Genomic DNA, 18,619 nt, shown 5'->3' on the forward strand with positions numbered 1-18,619 from the left:
TTCAGGGAAAGCCGCATACTTCCTGCCTAATTTTCTCCAAATCTTTTTCGCAGAAATAAAAAATTTGAAGTCATACACATTTTAATCTCCTCTGTTCGGGCTGCCAATGTCCCTGTTCAACTTTTCACTCAAAATTAAAACCAGGAAATGTAATGTTTCTTCCATGTCAGCCCGGAAAACATTTGATGAGACTCAGCGTTGCAATATTGCTGTGGTAACAGTGGGGACTAATCAAAATGCAATAATATTCTCTATCAAAGAGCTAGGCTTACAGGGGAACATTTCCCAGTGCACATAAGAGTATGTGGTGTAAGAAAACACTCAATACTTATTAAGCAAAGTTTTTTATAAAGGAAGCCAAATGGAATAAACATATGTAGATCATTTCCAGAAAAAACAAAGGATTGAAGTAAAATAAATACTTTTCTTCAAAATGACAGAGGACTCTATTATATGATGCCCAACCCTTCTCCGCTCACCTAATCTAACACACATGCTGTTTCCATTTAATTACAAAATGATAAAACTAATAATGACATATGTACATCACCGCTCAACCTGAGCCAAAAAGTGTTTTAGTCTCCATGGTGAGCTCTGTTGGAGAGATGCTGCCGAGATGGTTAAATTGAGCAGAGCCCTGATTACAGGGGTGCACCCTGAGACTCTAACACAAAGCCTGTATCTGCCATCACTGTCGCAAGTTTATGTAAGATGCTGCAGGAAAAGCATAAGGTTCTGATAAAGCACGATAGTTGATGCAATAACTTTGGTTCCTGAACAAGTGACATGGATGATTGACAGTGTGCTGATTCATCCAGTTTTACAGAACTCAACTGCCAAACTGCCATCAATTCTTAGATATGACAGGACCTTGAATCAGTGATTCATACGTACTTGGCGAAGAGAGTGCTTTATTTCAGACAGAGGACATGAGGTCTGAGTGTCCTGTCAAGTTGCATGCTTTTATAAGAGCACCATTAGATCTGAGAGAAAGATTAAGTTGGATAGAGACCTTCGTTGCATAACTGACCTGTAAATGTTCCCACAGGTGTGAGGAAAAGACTGCTTTGACCTTGTAAATTAAACATTTTCAAAGGTCACAGATTCATGCTACCTTGCTTGGAACATTGTCTCTTCATTTCCAAACTGATATCAATGTCTTGTAAAAAGAGTTTTCGTTGCCCTCTCTCAAAACAATCCAAGTACTTGAAAGACATCATAAAGCAACGTTCTATCAACAAGTATCAGAGACTATTAGATAACCCTTTACCAGAATGACAGTGGGCACAAAATCAAATGTGTAACAAGCATTTGAGAAAAGCTTTTCCATCTATATGAAATTGGGAAGCATTTTCTTCTTAAAGTCGTTTCTCTCTTGCCACGACAGATTCCTAGTAAGACCAGCTGTTGCACTATAAAGACGATGCCATAAGCTGAGATGAAAATACACGAGTTCCCATTCAAAATTACCTCATGCTATGGCTTATCTAGAGGGACAACCCCCCGGCTCTACTGCCTTGGTTCCCACTCCTACACCCTCAACTACTGTTTCCTGACCCTGTGCCAGCTTCTCCAAAGAGTTGGTTGACCTCGAAAGACAAAGAGGCATATTTTCCTGTATGAATCACACAAATAGGGTGTGGGATTTTAGTCAGATGGCAGAACAACCCCTAATTGACGGTATTAAGTTAGGCTAGGCTTTTTCTTCTTCAAGGGGCTTTTAATTAAATTAGTAGCACTGCCCTGTGCACGCCAACTACTGCCAACTTTTGACGCTAATGTCCCTTTCCATAAAGTGAAGTTGTGTGAGAAAACATGATTCATAAATAGACTTCAGGAGTGATTGGATTTGGACAATCGTTGAGAATAATTGCCTTGGTCTATATAGATCTAATGTTTGGCATGAGCCCATCGGATACTTTAAGAGTTCTCTGTAAAACTTCAAACAAACTTTTGGATCAAACACATGACACGACCATAGGATAAGGACTTCAATGCCACGAAAACACATAGGATCATGACTTCAAAGACACGGGGGCCAGTGGACATAGAAGAGGACTCAGGGAATCCCTTTGAGGGGTTTAGAGGAAAAATGGACATGCGGAGCAGGTGGGTCTCAGTGAAGGGGATCTGCTGGCAACTGGCTGCCTCTTGGCTCCCTGAGAGCCTCGACCCCTGGCTCCACCCCATGCAGCTGTCCCCGATAACATCATCACAGCAGGCACACTGCGATGATGCAATCCCCTTGGAGGCCCGCTCAGGATATCCCGGCTGATTATTGTCTATTATATTTTCTGTTTAATTTTCCTGGTGTTTTAGGATTCAGTGATTGAAAGTTTGTACTAATATAATATAAATATTACTTTGAAGCCATGTGATCCTATACACTGACAACAAATATAACTTTTAACCTATACCACAAACAGGGTGTCCATACATAGGAGCCAGACAGAGCTTAGGCACCTGCCAGGCAGGCTTGGCCTATCAATAAACACAATGTACTGTACTTGTGCTTCCAATTATGCATTTTATTATCCCACGTCTATCTGAGCGCTTGCCTTCACTCTCGATTTTTATGTTCTAGAATTTGTTGTACTTGTATCTGTTGCTGAGGTGCACATTTCCATTTTTTCTAGCTAAATATGTAGAGAGCTTTTGGATGGATTGCTTTGAAATTTGGCTCAGCTTAATAGCAAATGTTAGCATTCTTAAAAGCCAAACCTACTGTGCAGTCTCAGAGAGCTGCACACCCAGCTGTAGACTTTAGTTAAGCCCCCAGGAAAAAGTGTTGGCCATTGAAGCCAATTTTGGTACTCGCCAAAGAAAAAAAGACTTGGGGGCAAGGAGGTGGAGTAAAGGAAACGCTAGTGGGCCTGTTTCATAGCCCCATGAATGTGGAAGATCAACAGATGATGCAGGTAATTCTATCAATTTTTACATGCATGGTTCTTCAATAGGCCCTACAATAAAACACAAAAATATACTTTTTCATTTAAAACCTTTTATTTTTATCACTACATGTACATGGAAAAACTGAACTTGATAGCATAGTTAGCATTGGTATTTGAGAGAGGGTAATCCAATCGTAACCTCTTTTTTTATTTTATCCCCCAGTTTATAGCTCTTGTGACTACAAGATACGATGTCTTCCACTAATATCCCCCCCCCCCCCGCCTTGCAATGTAACTAAGATTCTGATCTTGCCAGCATTAGTAACTTTCCCCAATCCTGCAGCACAAGAGTGCTTTTGTCGACACTGAATAGCTTGTGTGGTGATACGGAGAAAATGTTGACCTATGCTCACACTCACACACACACACACACACACACACACACACACACACACTGTCACTGCGAAGGATCGCTTTCCTGCAGACAACTCCCTTAATGTCACTTTCCCTCTCTGTTCTGTTGCCATGGTAGCAATTAACTGTTCAGACGTATTCATGTGCAGAACAGATTCTGCTAAAGAACTCATTGTTTTCGCTCACGGTACACAAAGCTATCCGATGTGAACTTTGACCCCTGCTCATAGGTTCAGTGGTCCACTGCTATTCCAGAGAAGGGTTGAGAGTGCGTGTAATTTTTGCAAAAAACACTACAGATCAATGACGTCTAACAGTAGGATGCAGAGTTCATACGGATTACTGTTTTACTAAACGATAAGGAATTAGCTATTACTGAAAAACCTTGTTATTAGAAGCTCATTTATTTATGATGAATGCTCTTATTGTTTAATAAGTTGTTATTTGTCTTGGCTCATGGAAGATACCATACATTATGTTTACATAGTTGATGAACAGGAAATAACATGACAAGTATACTCTGTAAAGTTTCTCCGATCATAAGGAGGGTCTTGTGTTGAATGCCTTAATGAAGTGATCCCACTGAAACAAGCAGAACACTCTGCATTTTTTGTGGTCAGTCTGAGGTTGGGCTGCCCTTAACCACAGATCTTATTCCAGATTACTGAAGCACAGACACGATAGTAAACTATAAGGAGGGCAGACGAATACCTGACCCTGTTTTCAGCAATTATGGTAATGGTGCCTGTAACGAAGGAAAAACAAAACGCTAGGATTTCTTTCATCTCTGTGTCCTGCTTCGGCTTCTTATCCTAGCCAATGGAACTCTAATATGCCAAAAAGAGTTTAGGCACCCACCCGTATAACAGATACATGCAAATGAAATGGGCCCAGGCACACATGCTTGCTGGCGTCTGCACACACACAAACACAGTTTAATTCAGGAACATACCCCTCAATGTGTTTCATTAGGCAAACAAAAAGGCTTTCAGTGGTCCAATCATAAAAGAACGCAGCCAAGCTATGAACATTGCTAATTAAAGTCTGCTCAAAGAAAGCCTTGTTTTCCACCCACCATCTCCATCCAAACCCATGTCTGTGTGTACGTCCCTCTACATGGTGGAGGCTGCTTTTATTTCACTTGGACTGAAGTCTCACCAATAAAACATGCTGATATTTCTTCAAGCTAACAAGCTTTTCCTTCAGATATGATTACATTATCTGAATTGCTCAAAGGGTAATGTTTGATCCCTGGTAGCGGTGGCTAATGATAGGCAATATCACGGCAGTCTGTTACATAATACATGAGTCCAATGATTATGGTCTGCTTCTTCTGAATGTACAATTGTCTAAAATAACTCGTTAGGGTTAGGGTTAGGTTAACAGCTACCTTTGCCAAACAATTCCTAATAATAATTAACAACACTTTAAATGCTGATGATCTAATCATTACTTGCCAATGTGAGGGATTCTGTTATCACCCTTTGCACATATTCTCATATGCTGTCCATCCACCCACTGGTGTACACTGAGATATTTCCATCTCAGCTTCTCTCCCCTCCATCCCCTCGTTTGCACGTCTCTGAGTCACATTCATCGTTTCATCTGCTTTTTTTTCCTTTTCGTTTTATAGCGCTGCTCTTTCTCACTCCTGTTTTCCACGGAATCGGCACACACAGAATTTGTCAGGGAGACAAAAATTGAGGGAGGAATTCAACACCTTTTTTTTCACTTTTGGTTGGCTCCCTGTGGTGTCGGTCTCGATACCGTTCCCCTCAGCGTTTGATGTGTGCCACAAGGCTGGTTGACCACAGCGAGACATACAAATGATGGATCTGCAGTCAAATTCATCTCGAGTTGAGCTGACAAGCCAACAAACTATTAGAAACTGTAGCATTGAGTGGCACACCGCTAAAAGGGGAGGGGCTAAGCAAGCGGTACCACAGACCGTTTTCTTTTTCCACTCGCTTTCGGTTAGGTGGGATGAGATAATAATGTGATTCGGTAGAAACTGATCTGGGTAATTTAATAGCTGTCACATTGGTTAGATGTGGTAACACCCAATTCAACACACCAGAACAGATGTATGGGAACCGTACACACCTACAGTACACTATGACGCTTCAGATACTGTTCAACCCAATTTCAAGGTGAGCTAAAGCATTAACTCTTATGCTTTAATCCAGATATTACAGTAACATATAATACTGTACCCGGAATTATCACTGCTGTCAGAAATCTACACACACTTGACAAGCGTCACGTATCACATGACATTGTAACCCACTTATAATTCTCCACAGAATCACCTCATAAACCCCACAAAAGACTCCTCTAGGACATCGAAAACCTGATAAACCCGTGTGGAGCCTGGATCTTAACCCCCTGCATGGGTACACTCAGTATTGGCCTGTAAGAGTCCGTGGCTCACTGCCCGTGTAGCTAAATGTTGGATAAAGGCCGAGGAGTAAATATATGAGAGTGTGCAAGTATTTATCTCTTTGCAGTCTGCAGTAAATACGCTATCATTACAGTGAATCAGTCTGAATAGCTGATGCGAGTCCATGGTTATGTGGCAGCCTCAGTACTAAACGGAGGCTTTTTGAGGCCTGGCCTGAGAGAGGTGGACACCCCTCCAGTATTATGTTTATGGCCTTGAACCGTGCGCACGCATAGGGCACCCCACTTTCCCCCCTTCAACCCACAATTGAGCTCGGCGTCGAGATTCCAATCAGGGTTGTGCCAGCAGACTGAGGGGATTATTTATGCTGGAAAAGAGAAGAAAACCTCAAGCAGTGAGAGAGATGTGTGCGGGTTTCTTGCATTTCTATACTTGGGAGAACCAAAGGTCTATCTGAAAGGTTAGAAAGTAAACATTTGTCTTGTTGAAGAGCTATATTTTCAGTTGAAGCTTGGGTTTAAGTTACCTGGATTGGGTTTAGGTGATGAGAAAGTTAGTTTTAGGATATCAGGAGAACACACATTCAAATAAACGCAGAGTAAAACATTCCCACTTCAGACCGATTAAGTGACATGGGTTAAACCATCGTTGGCGGTCGATCTGAATGAGTCAGTGTGCATCATCCAGCCTGGCTTCACAACGATTGAGCCCGACCTGGCTTGAATCCTGTTCGCAGGCTTTTCATGTTTTGTAATGTAATGTTACGGATGAAAACTGAAACAAATGTTATGAAGGTTTAAACAACATTTAAGGGAGTATCAACTTGGGAAAATTTGGGGTGAGTAGAGGTTCCTCCCACACACCTCCAGTCTTACAACTTCATGTCATACGAAGGAGGGGGCTCCTGTAATGGGTATTTAGAAATGCATAACCTTCAGCCGGCTACTGTTATGGTTCCTACTGAGCAGCAACATTTTTTTAAGTTTAAGTGAAGGACAATTCTGTGGGGTCGGCCTGGCGAGAAAAAAAGCTAACTCAAAATCGAAAATGAGTGATGTTAAAATTGTGGCGGCGGTTGAAATGCTGAGTTGGCTTTTTGCACTGAAAGCCGTTTAATCCTGAAATCATATTTGAACAATTGCAAGCCAGCAAAGCAGGAGCATCCAAAGTGTTGAGATGTTTTTGGGAAAGCTGATCACTGTTTGATCTGTGGTTTCAAATGTGGAGGGAGAGCTTTGGTTAAGGATTGGAGTTGTTGTGCAACATGATCGAAATAACTTTTCCCTGATTACTTCCTCAGCTAAGTGGTTGTGAGGATGAAATGTGTGTGTGTGTGTGTGTGTGTGTGTGTGTTACATTGCTTCATATGTGTGTGTGTGTGTGCGCTTTTGAATTTAAAGACAGAATGGAAAAGGCCATGCACTGCTAGAATAGCAGGGAGCATAGCAAGTACTCGCAATTAGGCTTGCTTTCTCCTTTTGCATATCTCTCTCTTTCTTTCTCACACACACACACACACACACACACACACACACACACACACACACACACACACACACACACACACACACACACACACACACACACACACACACACACACACACACACACACACACACACACACACACACACACACACACACACACACACACACACACACACACACACACACACACACACACACACACACACACACACACACACACACACACGGCAAGGATGCCTTACCAACACAATGGATGTCTCTGCCCGCTCAGTACTTTGGCCCAGCAGCATGCTCTTGGGAAGTTCTCAAACAACCCAGCATAACTGCAGCCAAGCCACATCAAATAGGGACATACACACACACACACACACACACACACACACACACACACACACACACACACACACACACACACACACACACACACACACACACACACACACACACACACACACACACACACACACACACACACACACACACACAAAGAGGGATAAGTGCAGTTAATATTCACAGGCTAGTATACAGGCTTCAAATTTGCGAAACACACACTGAATCAGCAGTACAGGTACACACACAGTTTGCTGTTGGGAGAATGTGTGTGCACATACACACCAGATCAACTGTACAAATAGTCACACACTCAGACAGCCAGAGGCAGTCTCTTATGGCCCGCTGAGTTAGCTCCTCTCCTACCACCATTACCACTATTGTAAATACCCCTCAATATGTATTTACACTAGGATTTCAAAACCCTGGAAAAAAGTGAGGTAAAAAGAAAAAAAGAAAAATGGCTGGAAAAATGAAGGAATGTGATTTAGGTCTATGAGACAGCGGGAACCCTCACTCCTTATTATCTTTCTGTTGCAGTTTGCCTTGGATTGTCTCCCTCGTGGATCAGATAGAGCAGTGGTTCACAAACCTTTTTTCTTGGAGACCACACACACCAAAAAATGTTCCATTCTAATCCTGTGTAAAAAACGAACATCAATTGTTTACCAACGGTGTTTTTATTCCTAGTGTCGCTTTGTTTTGCTTTGCTTGATGCTGTCATGAGCTAACTTCTCTTCACTGAAGACAAATTCAGGCAGACACTTATCCTGTCTTCTGATGAAACCAAAGTTAGGTGGGCTCTTGAGCCATGGATCCATCCATCTATCCATCCACTCTCCACTGCTTATCTGGAGTCGGGACACAATAGAAGCAGTTCCAGCAGAGGGCCCCAAACTTCCCTTTCCCCGGCCACATCGTCCAGCTCTGACTGGGGAATTCTGAGGTGCTCCCAATCCAGCCTGGAGATATAATCCCTCCACCTGCTCCGTTGGTCTCCTCCCAGCTGGATGAGCCTGGAACAACTCCTTCAGGAGGCGACCGAGATGGCATCCTAAGCCCGAACCACCCGAACTGCCTCCTTTCTACGCAAAGGTGAAATGGCTCTACTCCCAGTCTCCCTCGGAGGACTGAACTTCTCACCTTATGCCTCAGGGAGAAAGCAACCACTGTCAAAACCAATGTCGGCAGCATGAATTTGCGATATCGTTCTTTCCCTCATGACCCATCCTTAACCATCATAGGTGAGGGTTGGAACAAAGAGACATATATATATATATATACTTTTTAACTGATCAGTAATCAGTGCTTATACATTTTTCAGAGATATTGTTTAAGTTATTAAATAGTTTTGCAGTCGAATGTAAAAACAAAAAACGAATTGAAGCTAACAGGCTGACCTGATGAAATGATCGTTGTCCCGTTTAAAAAACCAAAACGATATAAATGATGTAGCGAGTGAGTTTTTAAGACTGAAGCAAATCTAATTAAGACAACTTAAGGGAAGACAAGCCTTGCACACCACCTGTGATCTTCAGCGCACCCTACAGGATGACGCAGACCTCAGGTTTAGAACCAACGAGGTAAAGGAATGTGACTGTATTTGTGCCTTCTTTCTGTCTCATATTCTCCTCTCTTCTGTCTTCTCTCTGTCTTTTTCCAACTGATGCCAGACACATCTTTGTTTCATGTTAATGCTCATTGGCTTGTGCATGTTTACATGTGGTCTGTAGATTATTTATAGCTCTTCTTCTTCTTCTTCTTCTTCTGTCTGCTGTCCTCTGATCTGAGAAATAACATGCCGTCTTTGATCAGCCCCATTCAGGACTTTGTGTACTGCACGCTGAATGAAATCCATAAAACCTGTGATGTTTCCGTGAATTAAATACTGCTGGGCTTGTGTCACCTGTAACCACGGCAACAAGCAGATACCGCTGGGAGGAAATGTCCTTCAAATGTGGGGGAGTGTGGCGGTAAATCATCAGCTGGCAGAGTGAAAAGAGCGTTTGGCGGTTATCTCAGAACAAGAGCGCTCTTATATTATCAGGGCGATCACCTAAAGTTTTTAAGTGAGACATCAGTGTCACTTCAAAGAAATCGCAGGAGATTTCCAAGAAAACTGCTTTTTACAACTGTTCATGTAGCTTGTTGAAAATGTATCAATGAATGTCTCTTTGCAAAGAGGTTATTTAAATAAAAAGATGCATAAATTAATAATATCTTCATTAATAGATTGACGATGAATGAAATTTGAAGGCTACAGGAAAGCAAGTGTGTTTCAAGTGGTTTACATACTATGATAGGAAAGATATTTTTGATCTATTTAAACGGGTCTTTGCAGGCCAACTTAAGGAAACCGCCTTTTATTAAAGAGTTTATAAACCAAACAGCATTTCCCCTGTGTGGTGAGCCAGAAGAGAGGGGCTTTAAATGTATTGGAGAACTTAAACTGAACTAGAATATGGTTTTATTATTTAGACAAAACTGTGGGACACTGCTGCAGAACAAATATCCCCTCTTAGACACACAAACACCCACACCCACACACACACACACACACACACACACACACACACACACACACACACACACACACACACACACACACCTACAGTACGTCACCCCCATATGCGAACAATTACATGGCCTGCTCCCGTGAATAAATTAGTCTAATCAAGTTTTCTCTTCCCTGACATCCGTGCCTAAATCCCTCACTCCAACACACCCACAGTGCCCCATCCTCCCATTATTCCGTCCTTCCTGTACAGCGTGCAGCCGGCGTGAGTAGGAAAGTGAAGTTTCATTTCATGAGCACAAAACGCTGCACGGTTCAATATTTTCTGGTTGCATTTTTCATCTGCGCATATCATCATAAGTGTGACGTGAGACCTTTTGAGTACACCTGGTACTAAGCCGAGCGGAGGGATTCTGAACCACTTGTAAGTGATCCTCTGATTACCTGCTAACGCACATGCCGTAGAAACAGAGTTGCAGCAGTCCAAGTGGGACGGAATTAAGGAACGAATGATCATCCCCATCTGGAGGAACAATGAGCCTAAGATAAGCAATATTCCATCTGTAGGTAAGGAGAGGAACGGCTGAAAAAACCCTGACTCGGGGTCAAGACTAAGAGAGTTAATGAATGAAAGAAACCAAACACACTCATTCACATTGTGGGACATATTAATCTGGACTGAAATACAGAAAATGAATGCACATAGGATCGTTCATTTTGACATTTTAGATTCAAGGTTAGTTATAAAAATGAAGGCAGAAAAGGACCCAGAACAGACAGGAAGTGACTGTCAATAGGGTGAAAGAAGATGGAATATCAAATATCATGTAGGTAAGCTTTGTGTTATAAAATAAATCTGTCATTTGCTTTTCAGGTTAATGACTTTTATGAATGAAAAACAACATGCTGACTGTTTCCCAGCGTCCTGACTGTATGTGTTCATTCTCTGCTTATCTTTCACACTTATTCTGCTGCTGTAACGTGTGGTAAAGTATATAAAGTGCTCTCTTCTTCTCTCCTTGACTCCTCTTACTTGACATCCTGTAGCGGCTATAGCCTACTGGTTCTTGAATACATCCGCCTGTCTCCTGGCAACAGATGTCTCCCATTCTGGCACACTGGGTGCTCGCAGTGCTAGGCTATACATTACATCTATAATGTAGCATATGTCCCACTGTCGCTGACATAATGCATGGTCCACAGAGAGCCTCAAACACACAGCACACACTTACACACAGGCAGACACACACAATTATAGTGTATTTCATTTGAGTCAAGTGACCTATTCTTAAGTGTAGCCTGATTAAGTGTCTCCATTTTTGTTTGGTAAAGATCCAAGTAAACTGGGATGTCTTAAGGACACACAAATAGTATACTCACTCATACAATCCTCTGTTTAGATGGCCTGTTGCTATGAAACACTGCGAGCATTGACAGTGAAAATGCGCAGCTGAAAGCAGTATTTTACTCAAGATAACACTTCAGCACATCATCACATCATCTGCTGTGAAAAGATAAACAATCGATGCTCTCAAGAGTACTTGGCTGAAGCAATAGTGTTGCTTTGAAATGAAGACAGCTATTGGAAAAATAGACCTCAAATAAATTGGATAATTGTGAGGCATTGTGAAACGTCTTGGACTGATATGAAGAGAGAAAATATCCTTTTCAAAAGTCCATTCACAAAGCTATTGATGCAGAGATCATGCTGACTGTGATAGGAAGAAATAAACCGGAGAGAGATATATTGTCATGATAATTATAGTCGACCATGGCTTTGGTTGCTGGGAAACAAAATGATACATTATAATTAACTTGATTTAAGCTATGTGCCCATTGTCAACTGGCAGTGATGTGCAGTGCAGCTCAGATATCGGGTTCTATTTGTCTCAAGCCGTGGTAACATTATTTGATGTCTTTTTATTGGCCCCAACATACTTAAGCAGGAAATGTTATTGCAAAAAGCAGAAATGTGTAAATCAAATGGTAGCAGATAGAAAAACAGAGTTTTCTCAGTGAAACTTTGATAAAATATATGACTTGGGGAAAAAGGTTGATTTAAAGGTTCCATTGAAAGCATCTATCTGGTATTTTAAATTGTTCTCTGATGTCTACAAAGAAGGTATATAACTTTGGTTGATCCAAAAATGTCCAGATGCGGTTTTACAGGCCCATTTACAACCCTATGATTTGGTCCTAGAGTGAAACAAGCTGAATTGCCTTATTTGGGCGCTCATTTAAATAATTATGATGAGCTCTGCTCTGATTGGCTGGTTTCCAAGGAGTAATCCATGGCTGCCTCAGAGCCCACAGAAGTAAGTGAAGTTCTCGAAACTGTGAGAGATGAACCATGGAGGCTATTGGCATCAAACCTTACATGTTTGAGCCTTTATCGGAGGAGGAAACCCATGAGTTTGAAGAACAGCCAGTTGCGTTACGGAGTGGTAAGTGTTAGCGTTAGTGTTTCCAGCAGCTGGTGTATGCAAATGTTGGGGCTGGACTACCGTGTGTGACGTCACACACAGGGATTGTTGTAATCCGCCCGTTTTACCGCTGTGATATGCATATTCATGATTTGCACGTGAAGGAGGAAACAATGGTGTTTGAGGTTCACGGTATGTCAGTTCAATGTACCGAACTCTCCTTATTCAACTATGCAAAGGTGAATACAGTTTTACATTCTATGGCACCTTTAAAACGATTTAAAAAAGAATGTATCCTCTCCTGCTGATACGTTCATTTAGCAAGTTTACGCAAGTTATCGCCCGTTAAGATGAAGTGGTTTACAATGCCATCTCAGAGTGGCATGGTCTCTCTGAGCCAAAGATTGTTTGGTCTATTTTGCTGTTTTCTTATATAAGATATGGACTGCAGAGAGAAATGTACAGGAAAGTAATCAGATAGGACTTACTTCTTGGGCTGATTTTCTTTTCGGTCAGCAGAGCCCAAACTCTGGAAATAAGAGGAGAAAAACAGACATTACAATCACCATCAAAGTGGCTCTCCATCCTGCTTTCTGATAGAGAACATGCTGCAAAACCATGGAGCGGTGAGAGAGCATTATACATGCGCATACAGAATGCATGTAATGTATGGCATACAAACAATTCAGATTGTATTTTGGGACACGTTGGTTTGGCTGTCCTGGAAACAAAATGTACTAACCTCAATCAAAACATCAGCACGTTTATAAACCTGAAAACAGAAATGTACTACCTTCCACCTTAACTGTGTTTGGGTCATGATCTGGAGCAGGGGTGGCCAACTCTGGATTATGTAACTATGTGGTCTTTTTTTGAGCATATGTATCTCAGAGGGGTTAACGATCGTTACACAGAATTGTCCTCACAGAAGTGCTTTAGCCAATCAGAATGCAGATCCTGCAGTACCGGAGGCGGGCTTTCCTGCACTCGTTATGTGACAGTAAACGGAGAGATCTGCTTCTGAACGCCAGAAACAAAACTCAGATAAAACCGTAATAACTCAATATAATGTTGTCAAGTAACACTCTGAAGTTGTAGGTGTGTGAGAAGGCCTGCTCACGGAAAGCTGGCCACTGATTGGTGAATGTGGTAAATAAATACATAAGAGAGAAAGTGCATCTCTGTCAGTCAGAGGATTAGGTAAAAGCTGAGATAGTGATCATGAGAGGAGAATTAAATAAAACACACTTCACTTATTGTCATGAAGCAGTGTTTGAACCAACCTTAGTCATGGGTAATACTGGTAGGAGAGGTTTGAGTCCATTTCTGTCAATATCACGGTGTGTGACATTTACAAGATATCTGGCTGAGCAGAGGTATCTGTGTCCATCTGTGTGAGGGTGTGTGTCTAAGGAAGGGTGTGTCTTTGAGTGTGTGTCAATTACTGTACATTTTTAGATTGTCATTTTGTATGTGTGAGAGATAGAGATAGGCACCTAGAGGAGGACAGTGAGGGAGCACACAGAAAGGCTGAGAGAGAGGAGGGGGGGACATACAATACACCCAGCATGTGTGTATGATGTGGCTCTTTGCAGTAACACAGTAAAATGATTGGCTCTTAACCTCTGACCTAGAGTAATATGATTGAACTCTCCCAATTATAAAGACCTCTACCTTCAAGACAGCACCAATCACATGATCAATGTCCCGCTGAGAGCGCAATACTGTGGGTAATGACCAAAAACAATTACCTCCCTGGCTACAATATCAAACTCTCGTTCAGTGGATTTACTTTTGGTATGTTTTTATCAAAACAAATGTGAAATATAAGCGTAAGAGAAGGCAGAAACAGCATAGAGACAAATGTAAAAGCCATTTCCCTGATGACGACTACGACTGAGAAACTGCAGGTGCACAGATAATGCTTCCTGCCAGCTCCGCTCAACAGGGGCGGTTTGAATACATCCCTCTGGCTTATTAGGCACACGTGCACAGAACACACACTGAAACGCCACACACGCACACATCGTACCCCCCTGCTGTCTGCATCTTCTATAGCCTTCACATGCTGAGACAGTAGCACACACACGAGACAGACACACACACACACACACGCTGGCCTGAGGCTGGAGAAGTTTTTGGAGTTAAACTCTTGTGCTGTTTTCCATTTTTTTGGGGCCATCACACTTATTCAGGCTCTTAATATCAGGGGAGGAGGGGGGGTACCCAAGCCACGCTCAAACATACAAATACAATATGTAATCATTGATTTATTTTTGATAATATCCTGCTTTAAAGTTTGTTCATTTCAATAGTGTTTACTTGTCTGACAGTTTATAGATTATTGATCTTCATAGCCAGTTTATCTGTATTCTTATTTCTATTTCTTCTTCACTTTACCATTTTCTATTTCTTCTTTTTATTTCTAATTATGTTCTATGCCTTGTATTGTATTATGCTGCTGCAACACAAACATATCCCAGTTTGGGATTAATAAAGTAATTCTTATTTTAGTACGAATAAAGGACAATAGCTTAACATCTAAAAAAGATGCTTGTCCAAAACTAGTCCTCCTAAAACATGCAGCCAGAGACAGATTGTGTGGGTTTCAACATGTCATTATTACGGTGATGACAGAAATAAGAGATGAATGGGTTGGTGAAGCAGTTTATATAATCCCTTCAATCCGATGCATATTTAGTCACACTTCTACTGTACTTGACTTGTAGAGGGTCACATCCTCTCCTAAAAATGACAGACAAACGGCTGATTTGTTTTTTATTGAAAAGGAGGCTGTGACACACGGGACTAATGAGCTCCAGTAATGGGATGTCTCCCGCACAGACAGCAGAACACTGAGGTATTAATAATACAGTTAAACAGCACTGTAGGTGTATCCTTATGAGACAAAGAAGAATTTCCTCCATTTGAATCTGAAGCTTAACGTCAGAGGCGGCTGTTCTGAGTGAGTTTGTGCTTCTATGAGAGCAGTGCAATGACATTTTGACGAGCAAACAAGTGTACTCTGGTGTTTCCAGTGTGTGAGTGTCCGTTCAGTGACATTTTGACCAGCAATTGACTCTCCTGTGTGTTAAAGTCACCAGTTTCATCCTCCTAGCGGGGACAGGATAGGACAAACAGATTGACTGACCTATTTACCCCCAGCCCCCCCATAGTGCACTCACGTAGTGTGCCACTCTGCCATGGCGACGAGGGAAGGTGGGTGTCCTTGATTTGAAAGACAGGTCAGTGGGGGGGGCTTTATTTTAGACCCACCTTTCAGGCTGAAGTAATGTCCACCTCCGAGCATGAATAAGCCAGCTCCTTTAGAGAAATACAAGCCCTGCAGTTTGGGGTTGGTTATTTCAAAAGTGACTTTTGAGCGATTAAAACCTCTTGTCGTATAAAATGAACTACATTACAATTTTCTCCTCATGATTAAGGACATTTATGGGAATAATTTGGGTATACACTTTGTCAAAATGTGCAATATCTTAGAGAGCATGACATCCTAAAGGGTGACTATAATATATATTTAAAGAACCTTATATATACTTTATAAAGGTACACTTGTGACCTGTTTTCATGTGTCTAGCAATGTAAAAATGAATACCATTGCACATTATTCTCCCTCTTTTGTACAGCAGCCTTTCACAAACTTGGCTCACGGTGTTCCTGCATCTTGCCATTAACATCTTGTCACATCTGTTCTCAGAAATCACTCCCAACCGTACCACAAAATACAGCAAAAATCAAACAATCTTCAATCTCAGCTCCTAAAGCTTTCCCTCTTACTGCATCTGTTACTACTCAGTCCTTAAATCCCCCCAAGCAAAAAAAAAAAAAGCACGTTTGCTTAGACAATGGCAGCAGGTGACATGACACCTGACAATTAAAAGAGCTACTCCTAGCACCTCAGTCAATTATCCTTATGATAGTAGGGGAAATAACGGGAGACAATTAGCTGTCTTTACACACCAAGTGGAGGACGCGTTTGCAAATTCAGCACGTGTACATTTCAAAAATCCAGAAAAAATATGAAGATTTACTGAAGGGACGCATAAGAATCAATTACACAGCTCTGAAATTATATTACATTGCAGTTACAAGCCAAGTGTTCATATTTCTTACTGTTTGTGCGTGTGTGTGTGTGTGTGTGTGTGTGTGTGTGTGTGTGTGTGTGTGTGTGTGTGTGTGTGTGTGTGAGAGAGAGCAGGTGTGTAAAATCATACCATTACAAGAAAAATGTGTAATTTTCTCAAAACTGTGAAATTTCCAAGACTATAAATGTAGTGTTTGTGCCAAAAGCATGAAAAGCATAATCTGCCTAACATGTGTTTCTTCAAATACTGACTCATGAGCAAACAGAAACACACACAAGCAGCAACACACACACACACACACACACACACACACACACACACACACACACACATCCAAACAGCATCATATATTTGCAGAATACCTTCACTCTGTGTCCATTCATTCCGGCGCTCACACATACCTGTCGAGTCCAACCCAGTGAACCCAGCCGGGGAACGTTACTCCACTCTCCCTGTCTTGATTTTCTCTCCCGCTTTCAAAAAAAGTCCTCTCTACGGCGTTCCAGCGGTGGCTCTAATTGCGCTTCACCTGTCCAACTCCAACTCTTTATCGCCGTTTTCTCCCCCCCCCTCTCAACTCTCTCTGTTTGCTCTCTTTCTGTCTAAAGCCGCTGGTCACACAAAAGGTTTGTGAAGCTTTTCTCCGATGGCGGCTGCTACCGCCACTGACTTGTTGTACTTTAATTGTGGTTGCTAGGCGATAAGCTTCTCCAATTCTGCACACAGTGAGAAGGGGAGGACAGGAAAAGGAGGGGGGAGAAAGTGAGAGAATAGGTGGTGGTGGTGGGGAGGTAGGAGGAAATGCTCATTATAGCCTGAAGAGACTGATCAGTGGGGAAAAGAGCAGAAGTTGTGCAGATGAGAGACACGGGTGGATGGGTGGATGGATGGATGGATGGATGGATGGATGATGGATGATGGATGATGGATGGATGGATGGATGGATGGATGTTGAAGAAGTGGGGACCCTACATAGCAGGTGCATCTCCCTGTTTTGACTCTGGGACCCTGCACAGCACGAAGCCAGAGCTACAACACACTTAGAGGATTTGTTATAATACTCTAAACGGAGTATCTAGAGAATTTGTAAACATACTTACTGAAAGTCACTTTTTCTGCTTGTGGGTCAAACACCACATTAGCTTTGCGTTCATTAAAGGCAGGAACAAATTGTGACTACAGCATCAAATCAAATCTAGTGTCAGCAGTAAAGAAACAATTAGCAAACTATCAGTTTGAGCGCACAGCTCCCTGAAGCTAATTGTGGTTTTTAATGAATACAAGTGTCTAAAGCTAACCACCTTTTGTGTGTGTAATACAGAATGAGATGTTATTTTTTCAAGGATTCACTTCCAATGGAATATTAGGACATTGCTACAGTTGTCAGATTGATAAAAGATATTATTGCATTCATAAAAAACTGCGCAATAACAACATTTCACACATTTTATAAGCAAATAGCAGTTAATCATCAGCGTAGAGTTGTTGATCATAAAAAAAGATTACAATTTCTCAATATTTTAATATTCAGTGATGCTTCTCGCAAGAACTAAACGTATAGAGTGAATCAGGATACTCTGTTCAACATTTCTCTACGGACAAATTAATATTAGATAGAATAGTTTTTTTCCCACATTGTAAGAGATTATGCCAGCTGCAGTGTTATGTAACATGCGTCATAGTGCAGAATCTGACGGCTCCTATTACTGTAAACCTGGTGGACGGGGGTTTCCCACATAAAAGCTGACTCACATGGGACTTATCGACCTGTGATATCCATGAAACTTTAAATAAGACGTGGGCATGAGACTCTGATGAGGCACTGCAACACAGGAATGGTATCGTCATATAGCTCTTATATTTACAGTCATTTTAATTTTGATATAAAAGATCTGTACATTTTATGTTCTGGGTCATTCACACTGGGAGAATGACTTAATAAAGTAAAGCAAATGTTACTAAATGTATTTTGGTCTCGTTAAAAGTGTAGTTTCTTTTGTTCTGTCTTATTACATCTTGCATAACCTTTTAATTTAGATGAAATATGAAAATGTT

At 41.6% G+C, this 18,619-nt stretch overlaps 1 protein-coding gene across 1 annotated transcript in view; it reads right to left on the reverse strand.

The window, feature by feature from the left end:
- The window catches only part of ankfn1b (ankyrin repeat and fibronectin type III domain containing 1b), a 124,905-nt gene that overhangs the window by 35,275 nt on the left and 71,011 nt on the right, over positions 1-18,619 (reverse strand). The window contains exon 5 of the mRNA XM_063892566.1: positions 12,950-12,990. Within this exon, the coding sequence (XP_063748636.1) occupies positions 12,950-12,990 (41 nt within the window). The remainder of the gene's footprint in view (positions 1-12,949; positions 12,991-18,619) is intronic.

Source organism: Eleginops maclovinus, chromosome 10, assembly GCF_036324505.1.
Source record: "Eleginops maclovinus isolate JMC-PN-2008 ecotype Puerto Natales chromosome 10, JC_Emac_rtc_rv5, whole genome shotgun sequence".
In the NCBI taxonomy this organism is placed as follows: Eukaryota; Metazoa; Chordata; class Actinopteri; order Perciformes; family Eleginopidae; genus Eleginops; species Eleginops maclovinus.